Raw genomic sequence first — 18,413 nt, 5'->3', positions numbered from 1 at the left:
AAAAAACAACATGGCGCCCTCCACGGAGTCGCACAAATGTAAGCTTGCTTTCTGTATACTATTTAAAAAGCTATAAAAAAGTGTATTTGCTTCACTGAAATTTATAGATATACTAGCGTGACAGTGTCCCAGTCATGGATTAATGTTTTAGTGCTGCGTAGCACCGTTTCCGATCGTAAATTTGTAACTTCTGAAGAGCACTAATCACTGTATTAACGTCATCTTTTATCACGTTTTTAACGTAATATGTTTGACACAGGGACCCCCGATGAAACCCGACTTCTGATTCAGTTTAGAGGTGAAAATGAAGGAAAGTTTTTGAAATCAAAATACAGCGCCTAAACACAATGGGAGTAAATTACATTATTTGTCTCAGCTATAATATGTCAGTAATAAAACGTATTTATATAAATATATATGTATTACTTCAGGAAATTCATAAAAGAAAATGGCTTGGAAGGGGAAGTTACAGCCCAGCAAGCTTCAAAAAAGTGGGAGAACCTCAAAAAGAAATATAAGGTAAATAATAATACCATTATTAAAAAAATAAAAGTAATTTCTAATGTAATTTCTATCATTTCTAATATCCATAATTTTTTGTTGTTATAGGAGCGCGGCGGGGCTTAAAGGGCCAAGGGGTATCCCAATTCATAGTGCTGCAGAGATAGCCCTAGCCCTCAGCCCTATTCTAAAAGGGGTAGGAGAGTGATAGGGGTAGGGCCAAGGGCTGAGGGGAAGGGGAAAGGGGTAGAATTGGGATTGGCCCAAAGTGTGGAGATATGTGGGAAAAAGAGGAAGGAGAGAATGAGACTGTGAGACATTTTGAGATGAGACAGCCATTTTCCAGTATGGCAGCATTTCAAATTCTGACAACGCCATGGACATCTATTGATGACACTATCTGAGGAGAGGAGGAGGAGGATGATGAAGAGGATCTTCAGGACTCACAGCTTCCTCTCTGCTCTCAGCTCCACCTGCAGAGAGATGAGAGGTGATGATCAGAGAGTGTGAAGCAGTGAGGACTTCAGTCCTGTTCAGAGCAGCAGTCAGCAGCTCAGAGCTCATGAAGGACCACCACTGTCAGACCAACACAACAAGCCTGTGGCTCCTCTGATTGGCTGACTGTGTGTCCTCTGCTGTCCAATCCTGAAGCTGCTCAGCGTTCTCCTCTCACAGCCTCACTGAGAGTCAAACACTGGATCTTTGTTCTCACACTGACTGTGTTTAGTCCAAACCTGCTGAAAGCAGCATGGACTCACTCCAACCATCTACTGACCTCAGAGTCTGCAGGCTGCAGTCTGGACTCTGCTGGAGATCAACCAGCTGCTGCACATCGGGAGCCTGCAGCTGGTTGTAAAGCAGATGGAGCTCCTTCAGGTGGGAGGGATTGGACTTCAGAGCTGAGGCCAGAGAAGAACAGCTGATCTCTGACAAACTGCATCTCTCCAACCTGAATAAAGAGAGAAAGCAGCAGAATCAATGAGGAACCAGTCAGATGTATTGATGGAGAAATGAGCAGCTCCACATTACTGAGTCCTGATCAAAGAGCTGTTCTGTTAGTGCCGTATTGGTGCCGACCTGACTGTATCCCCTGTCTGGATTACAGTCAGGTCGGCACCAATCCAAGTCGGCCCCGGCCAACTCGGCACCGCCTCTGGGATACAGTCAAGTCGGCATAAAAGCCAAGTCCGCCTCGCGGCGGGGGGGGCTGTCAAGTGGCCGAGTTGGTCGGTGCCGACTTGACTGTAAGCTGCTTACCAACTCGGCCTTTTTCTTTTTAAATCATGATGCGGCTGCAGCGCGATGATTTGCACAGTTTTTTTTTTTTTTTTTTTCGTGCCGACTGCACCGCTTCTCCTCACGTAGCAGGCGGGGAACTGGAGGACAAACTGTGTGATTATGGTGAATGACAGGTTAGAGGTGGATAATGTACCTGGAGCTTCATGTTTAACGTCTTGTTTGAATGAGTAGCTTAGCTACGAGCGCGCAGCGCGAGCGGCTGTCTGGTCACGTGACCAGATGGGAGCGTACCTATGTTCCCCGGCTCCTATGTTCCCCGCTTTTCTCCAAAAGGGTCGTATATTCCCCGCTTTGTATGGACCGGGGAACATAGAACCCTTTTTTCTAAATAAAGGTCCTATGCTCCCCGCCGTCTCTGGTGGACCCACCACCCGCTGAGGGAATTGTAGGGGCCGGGTGCAATGTGGATTGGGTGGCAGCCGACGGCAGGGTGCCCGGCGACCCGATCCTCAGACACAGAGACTAGCTCTAGGCACATGGAATGTCACCTCATTTGGGGGGAAGGAGCCCGAGCTTGTAAGGGAGGTTGAGAGATACCGGCTAGATATAGTCGGGCTGACCTCCACACATAGTCTGGGCTCTGGAACCCAACCTCTCGAGAAGGGCTGGACTCTCCACTTCTCTGGCGTTGCCCGCGGTGAGAGGCAGCGGGCTGGTGTGGGTTTGCTTATAGCCCCACAGCTCAGCCGCCATGTGTTGGAGTTCACCCCAGTGAACGAGAGGGTCGCATCCCTGCGCCTTCGGGTCAGGGATAGGTGCCTCACTGTTGTTTCGGCTTATGGGCCGAACAGCAGTGCAGAGTACCCGGCCTTATTGGAGTCCCTGGGAGGGGTGCTAGACAGTGCTCCGACTGGGGACTCCATTGTTCTGCTGGGGGACTTCAACGCCCACGTGGGAAGTGACAGTGAGACCTGGAAGGGGGTGATTGGATCGCATGGTCTCTCTGATGTGAACCCAAGTGGTGTTCTGTTATTGGACTTCTGTGCTAGTCACAGTTTGTCCATAACGAACACCATGTTCGAGCACAGGGGTGTCCATAAGTGCACTTGGCACCAGTACACCCTAGGTCGGAGGTCGATGATCGACTTTGTTGTCGTGTCATCTGACCTTCAGCCGCGTGTGTTGGACACTCGGGTGAAGAGAGGAGCAGAGCTGTCGACCGTCACCACCTGGTGGTGAGTTGGATTCGCTGGCGGAGGAGAAAACTGGACAGATTTGGCAGACCCAAACGTATTGTGAGGGTCTGTTGGGAACGTCTGGTGGAACCCTCTGTCAGCATGGCTTTCAACTCCCATCTCCGGGAGAGCTTCTCTCATGTCCAGAGGGAGGCTGGGGACATTGAGTCCGAGTGGACCATGTTCTCCACCTCCATTGTCGAAGCAGCTGCCCGGAGCTGTGGTCGTAAGGTCTCCGGTGCCTGTCGTGGTGGCAACCCCCGAACCCGGTGGAGGACACCGGAAGTAAGGGCTGCCGTCAAGCTGAAGAAGGACTCCTACCGAGCTATGTTGGCTCATGGGACTCCAGAAGCAGCTGACAGGTACCAGCAGGCCAAGCGAACTGCAGCCCGACTGGTTGTGGAGGCAAAAACTCGGGTCTGGGAGGAGTTCGGGGAGGCCATGGAGGAAGACTATTGGTCGGCCTCGAAGAAATTCTGGCAAACCGTCCGGCGCCTCAGGAGGGGAAAGCAGGTCTCTGTTTACAGTGGAGGTGGAGAGTTGCTGACCTCAACTGGGGATATCATAGGACGGTGGAAGGAATACTTCGAGGACCTCCTCAATCCCGTGGCCACGTCTTCCGTGGAGGAAGCAGAGGTTGAGGTCTCAGAGGTGGACTCGTTCATCACCCAAGCCGAAGTCACCGAGGTGGTCGGTAAGCTCCTCGGTGGCAAGGCACCGGGGGTGGACGAGATTCGCCCTGAGTACCTCAAGTCTCTGGATGTGCAGGGACTGTCTTGGTTGACACGTCTCTGCAACATCGCGTGGCAGTCGGGGACGGTGCCACTGGATTGGCAGACCGGGGTGGTGGTCCCCCTGTTTAAAAAGGGGGACCGGAGGGTGTGCTCCAACTATAGGGGGATCACATTCCTCAGCCTCCCCGGGAAAGTCTATTCCAGGGTACTGGAGGGGAGGATCCGACCGATAGTCGAACCTCGGATTCAGGAGGAACAATGCGGTTTTCATCCTGGTCGTGGAACAGTGGACCAGCTCTACACCCTCCATAGGGTGCTCGAGGGGTCGTGGGAGTTTGCCCAACCAATCCACATGTGTTTTGTGGATTTGGAGAAGGCGTTCGACCGCGTCCCTCGTGGTGTCTTGTGGGGGGTGCTCCGGGAATACGGAGTCTGGGGCCCCCTGTTAAGGGCCGTCCGTTCTCTGTATGACCGGAGTAGGAATCTGGTCCGCATTGCCGGCAGTAAGTCGGACCTGTTCCCGGTGCATGTTGGACTCCGGCAGGGCTGCCCTTTGTCACCGGTTCTGTTCATTATTTTTATGGACAGAATTTCTAGGTGCAGCCAGGGGCCGGAGGGGGTCCGGTTCGGGGACCACAGGATTTCATCTCTGCTTTTTGCAGATGATGTTGTCCTGTTGGCTTCATCGAACCAGGACCTACAGCATGCACTGGGGCGGTTCGCAGCCGAGTGTGAAGCGACAGGAATGAGGATCAGCACCTCCAAATCCGAGGCCATGGTCCTCAACCGGAACAAGGTGGCTTGCCCTCTCCAGGTAGGTGGAGAGACCCTAGCCCAGGTGGAGGAGTTTAAGTATCTTGGGGTCTTGTTCACGAGTGGGGGACGGATGGAGCGTGAGATTGACAGGCAGATCGGTGCAGCGTCTGCAGTGATGCAGTCGTTGTATCGGTCTGTTGTGGTGAAGAGGGAGCTGAGCCGAAAGGCGAAGCTCTCGATTTACCAGTCAATCTACGTTCCCACCCTCACCTATGGTCATGAGCTTTGGGTCATGACCGAAAGGACAAGATCCCGGATACAAGCGGCCGAAATGAGCTTCCTCCGTAGGGTGGCTGGGCGCTCCCTTAGAGATAGGGTGAGGAGCTCAGTCACCAGGGAGGAGCTCGGAGTAGAGCCTCTTCTCCTCCACATTGAGAGGGGCCAGCTGAGGTGGCTCGGGCATCTGTTCAGGATGCCTCCTGGACGCCTCCCTGGGGAGATTTTCCAGGCATGTCCCACCGGGAGGAGACCCCGGGGAAGACCCAGGACACGCTGGAGAGACTATGTCTCTCGGCTGGCCTGGGAACGCCTTGGGATCCTCCCGGAAGAGCTGGAGGAAGTGTCTGGGGATAGGGAAGTCTGGGCATCTCTGCTGAGACTGCTGCCCCCGCGACCCGGCCCCGGATAAGCGGTTGAAGATGGATGGATGCTCCCCACCGTGCACTGAAAGTGTCTGTTTGTACAGCGCAGAACCTGCAGTGGCGCATGGAAGCGCTGACGCGTCACCTCCAGGTATAGAGAATTACTGTAGGCTACTGTCAGTTTACAACTAAATTATAATAACAAATGGTGTGAAAAATAAACTAATGTAATAAATCTCAACACAACAGCGAACAGTTGACAGCAGGAGCACTGCAGCGTCTCCAGAGGTGCCAATTACAGATTCAGATAAAATATATTATCCTCCATCAAAGCATAGCAAACCATGTATTTTTGGTTTCCAAAAATTAATTTTAGAACGAACATATTTTCTGAATAAATACCTTTGTCCTGTGGAGCCTGCAGTCCCAGAATCAAATGAGCAGGGTGAGGACACTGTGGGGAGGTGTCCGTCCTGGTGCGCAGCCGAGACTTATTTTATTCATTTTAATGTTCTTGATTATTATTGATGGTTAATAATACAACTATTTTGTGTGTGTTGGCGTGTGTGTGTTTGTTTATCAGGGAAATGAGTGCGCGGAGTGTGAGAGGTGACGCTGCTGAAACAAGCACCGTAAAAATTTAATACATTTTAAAACCTGATTTGAGGCATTAATAAAGCAGACATGAGGCATTAAAAGGTTTGCTGATCCTCTTGACTTAATATTTTGTTTCTTTATCTTAATTTCTAATACATTAGATTACAAAAAAACAACCTGTTGACTTGGCTTTGATGCCGACTTGACTGTATCCCAGGGGCCGTGCCGAGTTGGCCAGGGCCGACTTGGATTGGTGCCGACCTGACTGTATCCCGTTCTGTTGTTGTGGATCTTCATCACACACAACATTCACACTCCTCCTCATGTCCACACACACCAGTCAGCTGCTGCTGAGCTCAGTCCACTCTCTCACTGCAGGATCAGAGTCTCAGATCAGCTGCTGACAAACATTTCTCCTTCTACAACAGGAACAGGCAGTCAACTGACCTCAGAGTCTGCAGACCACAGAGTGGACTCTGCAGAAAACCACACAGCTGCTGAACTGTTGAATCCTGCAGATGGTTCCAGCTCAGGTCCAGATGATCCAGATGTTCCAGGAGGGAGGGGTTGGACTTCAGAGCTGAGACCACAGAAGAACAGCTGATCTCTGACAAACTGCAGTCCTTCAAGCTGAATAGAGAAAGAAGTGAGATTAGAGGACAAAGTTTGATGCATAAGTGATTGACTACGTTTCAATGCAGTCAATAACCCTTTAAAAACTGGAATATTATCAATAACCTGGTTACACTCAGTCACGTAAACATCACTAAAATCCTGAATATGTTCATATTCCGGTTTTAAAAACCTGAATTAGACTCCTGGATTCCTCCTTTTCTAACCTGAATATTTGGTCATATCAACACGTATCAAAATCTCCCCTTTGAAAGGAACATTCATTTGTGTTCTGCACATGTTCTAGGCAGCGTCTGGTGCCAAACCCACCAGAAACACAAACGCAGAGGTAAACAAACACGGTGAAACTCAGACGCAGCACCACACTTTTGGAGTCAGGAGGAAACAAAGGACTTCATTATACGGTGGTGTGGATGTGTATGGCACAGCTCCGGCTCCATTTCCACTTTCTTCTTCACATTCTCTCCTTGTATTAAAGGTATAGTGGACGATTTTCTCGAAAAGTCGAAGCCAAACATCTGTTACTCGCTTTTTGAAAAATGCGCATGCGCCACACCATCCTACCAGCTCTACTGCTCCACCCGAGGAAACGCCGATCAAATGTTGGAAGCGTGCGAGCGCAAGCTCTTCTTCTCCGGGCGTGCACGGCTCTGTTTACAGTTTCTGCAATCAGCCTCGCTCATAAAGCTTATTCTCCAAAACAGTTACAGTTTCATTATATCAGACTCGGCATCGGGAAGTACTGGCTGAAACCGAGGCTCACCGGCTACATAAACACTCTGAATGCGCATGCGCAGATCACGGGAACTAGCGCGCTTGACGGCGTTACGCAAGCATTTCTCCAGCGTGATTGACATGTTGGAGGACCAATAGTTGAGATTTGCATTCCGAAATTGATTGGCTAAAACATTGTCCACTATACCTTTAATGAAGACCATGAGGAAGAGTCGTGTTCAGTCCTGCTGCTGGGTCAGAACCAGCACCAAAGCGCTAACAGAGGCCACTGCTATCGGCCTGGACTGTTCTGATCCACCGTGCTGCTGCTGCCTCTGCTGTGTTTGGATTTCCATGACATTCTCCGTGCGTCGTGGTTTAGATGAGGATATTCCAGTTGATCACAATCACCATGTATGCAGGAGGAACTCTGTCTGCTCACGCATGTAAACGGGTTATTCCCAATGTTTCAGAAAGCAGAATCTGGACCTGAACCTGAATATTGACTACATATAAACGTAGTGACTGAGAGCTGAAGAAGGTTCAGACTGGAAGAGTTTAGAAATGTAAGTTCAAACAGCTGAAGCCAGCAGGAGGAGAAGAGCTCTCATCAACATGCTGCAGAGCTCAGTCCACTCCCTGTCATCACTGATATAGAGAGATAGAAACTTTATTTCCCTTCTTCACTAAAAACAGAAGTTCGTCTTGGACATGGCTTCATGACAGATCAAAAAACACTCATTCAAACATTCAAACACAACAACAGATGGAGCTGGTGCACGTCAGCTGAGCTTGTTTCCTTGTTCCGGCTTTTGTTTTGACTTCCACCAGAAGTCGTGCTGCTCAGGGCCGTTTAAAAATGGCGCCACTTTCTGTCAGTTTGGAGCTGCTCCCTGGATCAGCGCAAACGCGATGAACGCCTCCGGCCTGCTTCTCCTTGTCTCTGCTTTGGAAGCTTGGCAGATGTTTCATATGACGTTGCGCTGTGTTTCCAGCAGCAGCATCAGAAATGAACCTCAGATCTCAGCCGTGATCAGAGTTTCAGCCCCTTGGTCAGCAGAATGAGGAGCGCTTGTTCACTTCTGTCTTTGCTATTTGAAATGTTTGGAGCAGGTTTGGGGGTCACTCCTGTAAAAATAGAACCCACTACTGAAATGAAAATGTGCTTCGTTCATCCAGCTTCACGCTGCATGAAGGAAGTCTGGCCCCGTCCAGCTAGTCTGTTGAGTTAGAAATGAGTGAATCCTCTTCAGATGAGACTGATCAGACTGATCCTTGGTGTCCATTTCTTCTTCTTCAGAAGGTTGGAACTCCGAGGAGGTGAAAGTAGAACTGGGGTTCTTCTCCTCCCTGATTTGATCTTTGATCTTTTGGAGAGCTGAACTGATGTGAAGACCAAACAGAAGCAGAGCCCAGTGGAGGACATGTCAACAGCCAAGGTTACTGGACAGAAAGCCAACAAGTCCAGAGTCTGCAGTTTCTGAGAGTTTGGAGCTAAAGCTGGGAGATCAGTGACAGCTTGATCCAGGAGAGATCAGCCTGCTCTGAAAGCTGAAGGTCAACATGGAGCGTGTCAGAGGTTCACAGTCAATGATCCACTGCAGCTCCTTTCTTCTTCTAGCAAGCTTTGAAATGCGGAGCTGCACACGGCTCTGCCGCCATCACAGGACTAAAGACCAGAGAAGAAGCTCCGTTTCTCCTGGAGATCCTCAGTGTGGATCACTCTCAGATCAGCCTGATGTCTGACCTTTAGTGTCAACACTACTTTACTGAAACACACTCAAACATGGAGTCTGACCTCAGAGTCTGCAGACCACAGAGTGGACTCTGCAGAAAACCACACAGCTGAGAAACTCCTGAATCCTGCAGACGGTTCCCACTCAGGTCCAGATGTTTGAGGAGGGAGGGGTTGGACTTCAGAGCTGAGGCCAGAGAAGAACAGCTGATCTCTGACAAACTGCAGTTCGTCAACCTGAATAAAGAGAGAAAGCAGCAGAATCAATGATGAGGAACCAATCAGATGTATTGATGGAGAAATGAGCTGCTCCACATTACTGAGTCCTGATCAATCAGCTGTTCTGTTGTTGTGGATCTTCATCACACACAACATTCACACTCCTCCTCATGTCCACACACACCAGTCAGCTGCTGCTGAGCTCAGTCCACTCTCTCACTGCAGGCTCAGAGTCTCAGATCAGCTGCTGGCAAACATTTCTCCTTCTACAACAGGAACAGACAGTCAACTGACCCCAGAGTCTGCAGACCACAGAGTGGACTCTGCAGAAAACCACACAGCTGAGAAACTCCTGAATCCTGCAGACGGTTCCAGCTCAGGTCCAGATGTTCCAGATGTTTCAGGAGGGAGGGGTTGGACTTCAGAGCTGAGACCAGAGAAGAACAGCTGATCTCTGATAAACTGCAGTTCGTCAAACTGAATAAAGAGAGAAAGAAGTGAGATTAGAGGACAAAGTTTGATGTTGAGGTGATTGAGAGCTGAAGAAGGTTCAGACTGGAAGAGTTTAGAAATGTAAAGTCCAAACAGCTGAAGCCACCAGGAGGAGAAGAGCTCTCATCAACATGCTGCAGAGCTCAGTCCACTCTCTGTCCAAACAACATCTGGAATCCTCCTGAACTCCTCTCAGTCCTTTGACTCCAACAGATTCTACCTTCAGACAGTGAACTGACCTCAGAGTCTCCAGGTTACAGTTTGGACTCTCCAGTCCAGCACTCAGAATCTTCACTGATGAATCCTTCAGGTCGTTGTGACTCAGGTCCAGTTGTTTCAGATGGGAGGGGTCAGAGGTCAGAGCTGAGGAGATCACTTCACAGTGACGATCAGAGAGTCCACAGAAAGAAAGACTGTAATGAGACCCAGAGAGGACAGGACATTATGAGAGAGGACACTTTGTTGGACTGCTGGACATCAGACCTGCTCTCCTGTAGAAACTCCACAACCTGCCCCGCTGCACTGAGCTGCAGGTCTTTAGTCCTGTTCCTGCTGAGTCTGACAGGAATTATTTCATCAGATGGAAACAGTCTCAAGAAGATCAAGAGAAGATCTGCTGGTTTACTTTCACTTTGTCTGAGGGCTGATGAGAGGAATTTAAAAACTGGAATGTATTTGAATATTCCAGACAAGAACAGACTGAATGTGATTTAGAATATGAAGGAAGACTGACAGCCTCAGTCTGAACAGATCCTGAGAACTGAGCCAACCTCTGGAGGGGATTGTTTACATTTAGTAACAGCAGGAAATGTAGAGAATAATGGGACGAGTGGACTGATGGGTTCTTCATGACAGATCATTGAGGAGCATCTCCACAGAGGAACTACAGGAACTACTTTCTACAATCATCACTGAGACATTGATCATGAAGACTTGTGGACTCACTCAGCCTTCCTGCAGTTCCTCACAGCTGGGATTAGTCTCCGTCGTCCCTCCTCTGATGTGATGTACGTCTTCGGGTTAAACTCCTCCAGGACCTGGTCTGACATCTGCAGCATGTAGGCCAGAGCTGAGCAGTGGATCTCAGAGAGTCTCTTCCCAAATCTGTTCTTTGACAGGAACTTCTGGATGTCCTGATGTACTGAGAGGTCCTTCATCTCCATCAGACAGTGGAAGATGTTGATGCATCTGTCAGGAGACACTTCTTTACTGTTGATCTTCTTCAGGTTCTTGATGACTCTCTGGATGGTTTCTGGACTGATCTCTGTCTGACCCAGCAGACCTTCTAAGAGTCTCTGGTTGGATTCCAGAGAGAGGCCATGAAGGAAGCGGACAAACAGGTCCAGGTGGCCGTTCTGACTTCTGAGGGATTTCTGAAGGATGACCTTCAGGAAAACATGGAGAGATGTGAAAACACCATCAATACGGTGATGTCTCCTATCGATGAAGGTCTTCAGGACGTCTGTCTTCCTGTTGGTGAAACAGTGGAACATGAAGACTGCAGCCAGAAACTCCTGAACACTCAGATGGACGAAGCTGTAGACGTCTTTCTGGAAGATCACAGACTCTCTCTTGAAGATCTGAGTACAGATTCCAGAGTACAGCGAGGCCTCAGTCACATCCAGACCACACTGCTCCAGGTCTTCTTGGTAGAACAGGATGTTTCCTTTGTCCAGATGTTCCAAGGCCATCCTGCCCAGCTTCAGAAGAAGCTCCCTGCCAGCCTCCGTCAGCTCCTGTGGACCCGTCTCAGGTCCTTCATGGTACTTGAGCTTCTTCCTGTGAGTCTGAACCAGCACAAAGTGGGAGTACATGTCAGTCAGGGTCTGGGGCAGCTCTCCTCTCTGCTCGGTGCTCAACATGTGCTCCAGAACTGTAGCAGTGATCCAGCAGAAGACTGGGATTCCACACATGATGTGGAGGCTCCTGGAGGTCTGGATGTGGGAGATGATTCTGCTGCTCAGCTCCTCATCACTCAGCCTCCTCCTGAAGTACTCCTCCTTCTGGGCGTCAGTGAAGCCTCGCACTTCTGTCAGTCTGTCCACACATGTTGGAGGGATCTGATGGGCCGCCGCCGGTCGGGAAGTGATCCAGACCAGAGCCGAGGGCAGCAGATCCCCCCGGATGAGGTTAGTGAGCAGCTCGCCAACTGAGGACTGCTGGGAGACGTCAAGCAGCCGCCGGCTGCTGCTGAAGTCCAGAGAAAGTCTGCTTTCATCCAGGCCGTCAAAGATGAAGAGCAGCTTGCAGACGGACAGCTCCTCTGCCGTCAGCTTCCGGAGCGTGGGATGGAAAACAGCCAGCAGCGAGAGGAGGCTGTACGGCCGCTCTCCCAGCAGGTTCAGCTCTCTGAAGGAGAGCCCCACCAGCACCTCGACATCCTGGTTCTCCAGGCCCTCGGCCCAGTCCAGACTGAACTTGTGCACCGAGAAGGTTTTTCCACTGCCGGCCACACCGCTGGTCAGAACCACTCGGATGTGTGTGTGCTGCTGGGCCGAGGCTTTGAAGATGTCCTGAACCCTGATGGCAGGGTGATGGAGGCTCTCCTTCCTGGAAGCTGTCTCCAGCTGCTGCAGCTCAGGTTCCCTCTGAAGCTCCTCACTGAGTCCCTCTGTGATGTGGAGCTCAGTGTAGATCCTGTTGAGGAGGCTTCCTCCTCCTGCTTCATCACTTCCTTCAGTCACACGTTCACATCTGCTCTTTAGACTCTTCTTATGTTCTTCTAGAAGCTGCTGCAGACCCACACCTGCTCAGAGACAACAACAACAATCACACTGCACACACACAACAAGCTTTCATGTCTCTACAACACAACAACAAGTCCCAGTTCCTCAGCAGACACATGTCCACTCTTACTTCTGGATCTTTCTGGCTGCTCCTCACAGACATCAGTCCTCCTCTTTCTGTGGACACCAAGCAACATTTACTCTGAGCAACACAACACACAGCAGAGACACAAAGAGCTTCAACTCTCACACTGCTTCAAAATACTGGAGCTGAATCTGAAAGTGAGCTCAACCTCTGCTTTGGAGGAAATGAAAGAAAAACACTTTCTTACTTTGTGTCTGAAGGTCCAGGTTCATCACTGAAGTCTGGTAGACGACCTTTGGACCAGTCACTCTTCAGAGAACCCGAAGACTCTGCTGTGTGTCTACACACACACGCACGCACATGCACACACACACACAGACAAACACAGTGTGGTAAACACAGCTCATGCTAATGTGGATCAATCACTGTTTTGCTTCATGTCTGTGCTGCAGCAATGGTTCTCTTTCAAACCTCCCTCGGTATCTCACTATGGGAAATGCCTCCTGGCGTGACCGATCATGGAAGCTCCAATGACACCACGTCTGTCATGTGACAGACCAATCATTTCGAGATGCATGGGGCAGCCCGCCCCCCTTATAAGCGGTCCCCGCACTGCACCCACCATTCTCGCTTTCTTCCACGTGAAGATCATCACTTGGCTCCTCAGCGGTCCTGATCTTGGATTTTCATTTAACTGCTCTTCCGACGCGCCGTCAAGGTAGTCACCGAGCGTGAATTTCTAACTCAGGATTCACTTCGCTGCTTTCGTCGCGAGAGCATGCGTTTTTTGGCTTTAGTTTGACCGTCGAGGTCGGCTATGGCTACCGCTTCCTCGGCTCGCGGCAAGGGAAAGGACGTTGAGTCCCGTCCCTGCCTGGCCTCTTGCAGTTTCACCATTTCAGAGAGAGATCCACATCCTCTCTGCATCGCCTGTATGGGAGTGCAGCATGCCCAGGCTTCACTCGCGGATGACGCGGTGGACGATAATCTGGATCTCCTTAACAACGATAACAAGGAGGATGACGAGGACGCAATCCTCCCGCCGACTACGGCATCCCGACCCAGCAGCTCCGTTACCGGAGGAATCCAACCCCCCTCTTCACCCTCGGAGGTCGACCTGCATGAGGTGTGTAAACGGGCGGCATCACGGCTGGGTATAGACTGGCCCGCGTCACAGGATGACAAGGGTGAGGAGAGGGATTTATATGACGGCAAAATTCTGCCGTCTCGCCCGGTGTCGAAGAAGCAGGTCATGCCCGTCGTCCCAGCGTGCATGAAGGAGATGAAGCAGTTTTGGGATAAACCGTTTCGCCACAGAGTCCCCGTCAAGGGTTACTCCGGCTTGGAAGTGGCTAACAGCGGGGAGTGGGGCCTCGGAGATCCCCCGGTAGTGGAGCAGGCGGTGGCTTCTCACCTCCACCCCAGCCACCGGTCCACGCTCACCGCGGCGGGCCCCACCCTCCCGGAGAAAATGGCGTGCTTCTCCGCCTCCATGTTTCAAAAGATGTACAAATCAGCAGCCCAATCAGTGAACAGCTTAAATGTTGTCACCCTGCTGACAGCCTACCAGGCTGAACTTTTCCAGGAGATGGGGGTCCTCCTGGATGAAGGCTCTCCAAGTCCCAAAATATGGGAGGAGATGTGTGTGGTCACGGACCTCATCCTCCGTGTCTCCAGGGGTGTGGTCCAGGACTGCGGCCGTGTTATGGGGCTCGCAGTGGCAGGAGAGAGAGCACTCTGGCTGAATCTCTCCAGCCTGTCTGACCAGGAAAAACAGGTCATTATTGATGCTCCCTTCGACCCGTCAAGGGCTAAGGGCTTGTTTGGCGAGGCTGTCACAGCCATGCAGCAGACCAGTGACCTGAGGAAGAAGCAGGGAGAAGCTTTTGATCTCTGCCTTCCTCGCAAGGTTGCCTCTCGCCCCACCCCGCCAGGGATTCGCAGCTGCGGCGAGAGCGCACAGCAACGGCTATAAGGACCCCAGACCGCGCATGTCTGAGCAGCCAGCGTCTCACCAGCGCGGAGCTCAGCAGCAGAAACACTGGCCCAAGAAGTCCTTTAGCTGCCGCTCCAGGCACCGATCTGACCCGCCCGTCCCACCCCCCGGACGGGAAGAAAAAACGGTCAGCCTCGGAGTCGTGGTTCGGGGACACAGAGGCTCAGCAGTCAGCACTCACAGAGATCCCTGCTCTGAGCCCCTCCGGAACAGGTCACATGTTTCCCTCTCCTCCCAAGAAACGGAGGATGGATGTTCTGGACCAAGGTTCCGATCAGCGCTGTGTAACGGCCCCGTTTGGTCTTCCCGTTCACAGACTGAATTATGCACTCGTTCCCACAGTGCACAGTTTCGTTTCCCCCCTTTGTCGCCCCACGGGGACAGTTCGAAGGGAAGTGGGAAAAAGTGCAATGTTCACACCAAGCACTTCTCCTGGTTTTTCAATAAAAAACAAGCTGTCGCAGCCAGGCTCAGTCATAAAGCCGAGGGCGCAGTGAACACAAAACAACAAGAAAAATCAAGAAGTGCAGGACAGTCTGTCTCCCCCAGAGGGTGCAGCTGCTTCATTGTTGAGCTTCAGGCCACCGGGCCCTCTCGCTGTCAACAGAGGAGTGGCGCGCATGCGCAGTGAACCCGTGGGTGTTTACAACAGTTGCCAGAGGTTACAGGCTGCAGTTCGCTGTGAGGCCGCCCCGCTTCAACGGTGTGCTGACGTCAGAAGCTGCGGGGGAAGCCGCGGAGGCTTTAGAGAGAGAAATATCTTCTCTATTAAGCCACGGGGCAATTCGCCGGGTACCGGAGGGAGAGAGAAATCAGGGGTTTTATTCCCGGTATTTCCTCATTCCAAAGAAAGGAGGTTCATTGCGTCCGATCCTGGATCTGCGGTTCCTCAATCTACACCTCCGAAAGTACAAATTCAAAATGCTCACGCACAAGGTTCTGTTTTGATCCATTCGTCCAGGCGACTGGTTCACTTCAGTGGATCTGCAGGACGCTTATTTTCATATAAGCATATATCCCGCACACAGGAAATATCTCAGGTTTGCGTTCAAGGGAACGGCTTACGAGTATCAGACCCTGCGTTTTGGGCTGTCACTCGCCCCGAGAGTTTTCAGCAAGTCTGTGGAAGCAGCCCTGAACCCGATGCGAGCATCGGGCGTCAGAGTGTTCGCGTATCTGGACGATTTTCTCCTCTGTGTATCCAGCAAAGAGAAATCGGAGAGGGATACGCGGAAGCTGATGGACAGGCTGTACAGCTTGGGGTTCAATATAAACCCCGTAAAGAGCTTTTTGTCTCCCACTCAGAGGATCGAGTATTTGGGCCTCGAAATAGACTCTGTTTCATTTCGGGATTTTCTGTCCCATGCTCGAGTGGAGAAAGCCAACACCTGGCTTTATTTCAGAGAGGCATCCAGGCTCTCCGTCACTGGAGGGACCCGGAGATATTCTCAACCGGCGTCCAGTTGGGAGCGGTAATGATGAGGAAGACAGTTACAACCGATGCCTCGTTAACAAGGTGGGGAGCGGTTTTCGGAGGGAGGTCAGTGAACGGGACCTGGCCCCCGACGCTTCGTCATGCTCATATAAACTACTTGGAGCTGTTGGCTGTGTTCCTAGCCCTCAGGCATTTTCTGCCCCTCCTGGGAAAGTGTCATGTGCTGGTCAGAGCGGACAACACGACAGCAGTGGCCTACATAAACAGGGAAGGAGGCACTCGCTCCGTAAAATTACACAGACTGACTCAGAGTCTGTTATTATGGAGCAGCGAACACCTGTTATCGCTGCGCGCAGCGCATCTTCCGGGTGCACTCAACAGCTGGGCAGATTTACTCTCCAGGGGAAATCCCTTGTACGGGGAGTGGAGACTGAACCCCGAAGTGCTTCTCCGGGTGTGGGAGAGATTCGACCGAGCGTCCGTAGATCTCTTCGCATCGCACGAAAACACGCAGTGTCCCCTGTTCTTCACATTACGAGACAGGGACGCGCCGGTGGGGGCGGAAGCGTTTGCGCCCCCGTGGCCAAACGCACTGCTGTATGCTTTTCCCCCTCTCTACCTCATTACTCCAACTCTGATCAGAGCGGAGCAGCAGCTTTCATTAATCCTGATAGCTCCTTACTGGCCCAGCAGGCTGTGGATGGCGGAGCTGGTACAGCTCGTACACGGCCAGCCATGGCCAGTACCGTTACGCACGGACCTGGTGTCGCAAGCGTGCAGGCAGATTTTTCATCCGAACCCCGAACGTCTAGCTCTCTGGGCTTGGTTCATGAGAGGGTGAATTTACATGAGTCTGGTCTCCCGTCGAGGGTGATTGAGACTATTCAGTGCGCAAGAGCACCTGCCACGCGATCATTATATGACAATAAATGGCGCGTGTTTGAAAAATGGTGTGAGACTAAAGTTATCATTCCGTTTCTGTGTTCTGTCCCAGATGTGTTGTGCTTCTTGCAGGACTTATTGGATGGTAATAAAGCTTTTTCCACCATTAAGGTCTATTTGGCCGCTATTACAGCGTGTCACGTGGGCTTTGGAGGTGCGCCTGTCGGGCAGCATCCTCTAATTAAGAGGTTTATGAAGGGGGCGCGTTGGCTGCGTCCCGTGTGTAAACACCCGGTCCCGTCATGGGATTTACCCACGGTTCTGGAGTCGCTCACAAGTTTGCCCTTTGAGCTGTTAGAATGTGCAGATTTAAGAGTGCTCTCTCTTAAAACTATCCTGCTGCTGTCTTTAACGTCAGCTAGACGGATAGGTGAGTTACAGGCTTTGTCTGTGCATGCCTCCTGCCTTCAATTCTCCCCAGACTATGGGAAGGTTACGTTGTGTCCTAACCCAGCGTTTGTGCCTAAGGTTAGTGATTCTGCATACAGCTGTTCCACGCTTGAGCTGCTCTCTTTTCACCCACTGCCGTTTGCAGGGGAGGATCAGCGGATCGGCTCAATTTCCTTTGTCCTGTGAGAGCGTTACGCATCTACATGGACAGGACTAAGCGATTTCGGAGGAGCAACCAGCTCTTCATATCTTGGGCTCCCTCTCATAAGGGGAGGGCCCTGATGCACCAGCGCCTGTCACACTGGGTGGTGGAGGCTATAATCTTTGCGTATGAAAGTCCTGGTTTGCAGCCCCCTGAGAGGCTGCGGGCCCACTCCACCAGGGGCACGGCCACCTCATTGGCCCTGTTTAAGGGCACATCTGTGAGGGACATTTGTGCCGCTGCCAGCTGGGCATCCCCACACACATTCATCCGATATTACAGGCTGAACGTGACCGAGACATCTCTGGCTCATTCAGTCCTGAGTGTGGGTACATTTTAATTGCGTGCTAGCCCTAGGGGAAGGTTGAGGGTGTCGACCCATCGTGGGTCGTGGCTTTGTGGGCTTCAGAGCATGCAAATCCGGGAGTGGGCTATATCTCCCATAGTGAGATACCGAGGGAAGTTTGAAAGAGAACGTTAGGTTACTCACGTAACCCCGGTTCTCTGATAACCGAGTGAGGTATCTCACAACACTGCCCTACTTGCATCAGTGGGGTGGAAGAATTACGCTTGAGAATGGCGGGTGCAGCGCGGGGACCGCTTATATGGGGGGCGGGCTGCCCCATGCATCTCGAGATGATTGGTCTGTCACATGACAGACGTGGTGTCATTGGAGCTTCCATAATCGGTCACGCCAGGAGGCGTTTCCCATAGTGAGATAACTCACTCGGTTATCAGAGAACCAGGGTTACGTGAGTAACTTAACGATTCTATGCACAACTTCACCACTTTCTGAACTTCAGGAGGCTCTTTGTCTCCTGTCTTTCGTGATAGGATGAGCTGATTAATCCAGGTGTCCCTGACCTCTGTAGCCACAACAGTAATGGTCAAACACACCTGCCTTAATCAGCTCGTCCTATCATGAAAGACAGGAAACAAGGAGCCTCCTGAAATTCAGGAAGTAGTTGAGTTGTGCATAGAGCCCATACAACATCCACCCCCATCACCACCACCATCAGGTCAGTCACCGTGAATCCATCAGGAAAATGGTTCTGGTGGTTCGGTCAGTCGACTTTGTCGGTTTTTTCCACTTTAAGAATTACAGTTTTTACCCATTGCTTGAACACTTCAGACACATGCT

At 51.3% G+C, this 18,413-nt stretch overlaps 1 protein-coding gene and 1 long non-coding RNA gene across 3 annotated transcripts in view; both read right to left on the bottom strand.

Annotated features, from left to right (window-relative positions):
- Positions 1–649: 649 nt before the first annotated feature.
- LOC115395809 (NLR family CARD domain-containing protein 3-like) lies at positions 650–11,508 on the bottom strand (the record flags this gene model as incomplete). The annotated part of the gene is made up of 5 exons (XM_030101465.1): positions 650–974; positions 1,277–1,450; positions 6,151–6,333; positions 9,736–9,909; positions 10,442–11,508. Coding segments are annotated over 5 exons (1,608 nt in total), but the record flags the coding sequence as incomplete, so codon positions are not given.
- Positions 11,509–12,350: 842 nt separating this feature from the next.
- Positions 12,351–18,413, bottom strand: part of LOC115395841 (uncharacterized) — a 10,091-nt gene continuing 4,028 nt past the window's right edge. For both annotated transcript variants that reach the window (XR_003932324.1, XR_003932323.1), the window contains 2 exons: positions 12,555–12,647; positions 12,351–12,399 (listed from right to left, as the gene is read on the bottom strand). This is a non-coding gene — a long non-coding RNA (uncharacterized LOC115395841). The remainder of the gene's footprint in view (positions 12,400–12,554; positions 12,648–18,413) is intronic.

Source organism: Salarias fasciatus, chromosome 10 (assembly GCF_902148845.1).
Source record: "Salarias fasciatus chromosome 10, fSalaFa1.1, whole genome shotgun sequence".
Lineage (NCBI taxonomy): Eukaryota > Metazoa > Chordata > Actinopteri > Blenniiformes > Blenniidae > Salarias > Salarias fasciatus.
This window is presented reverse-complemented; position numbering and strand designations above follow the sequence as displayed.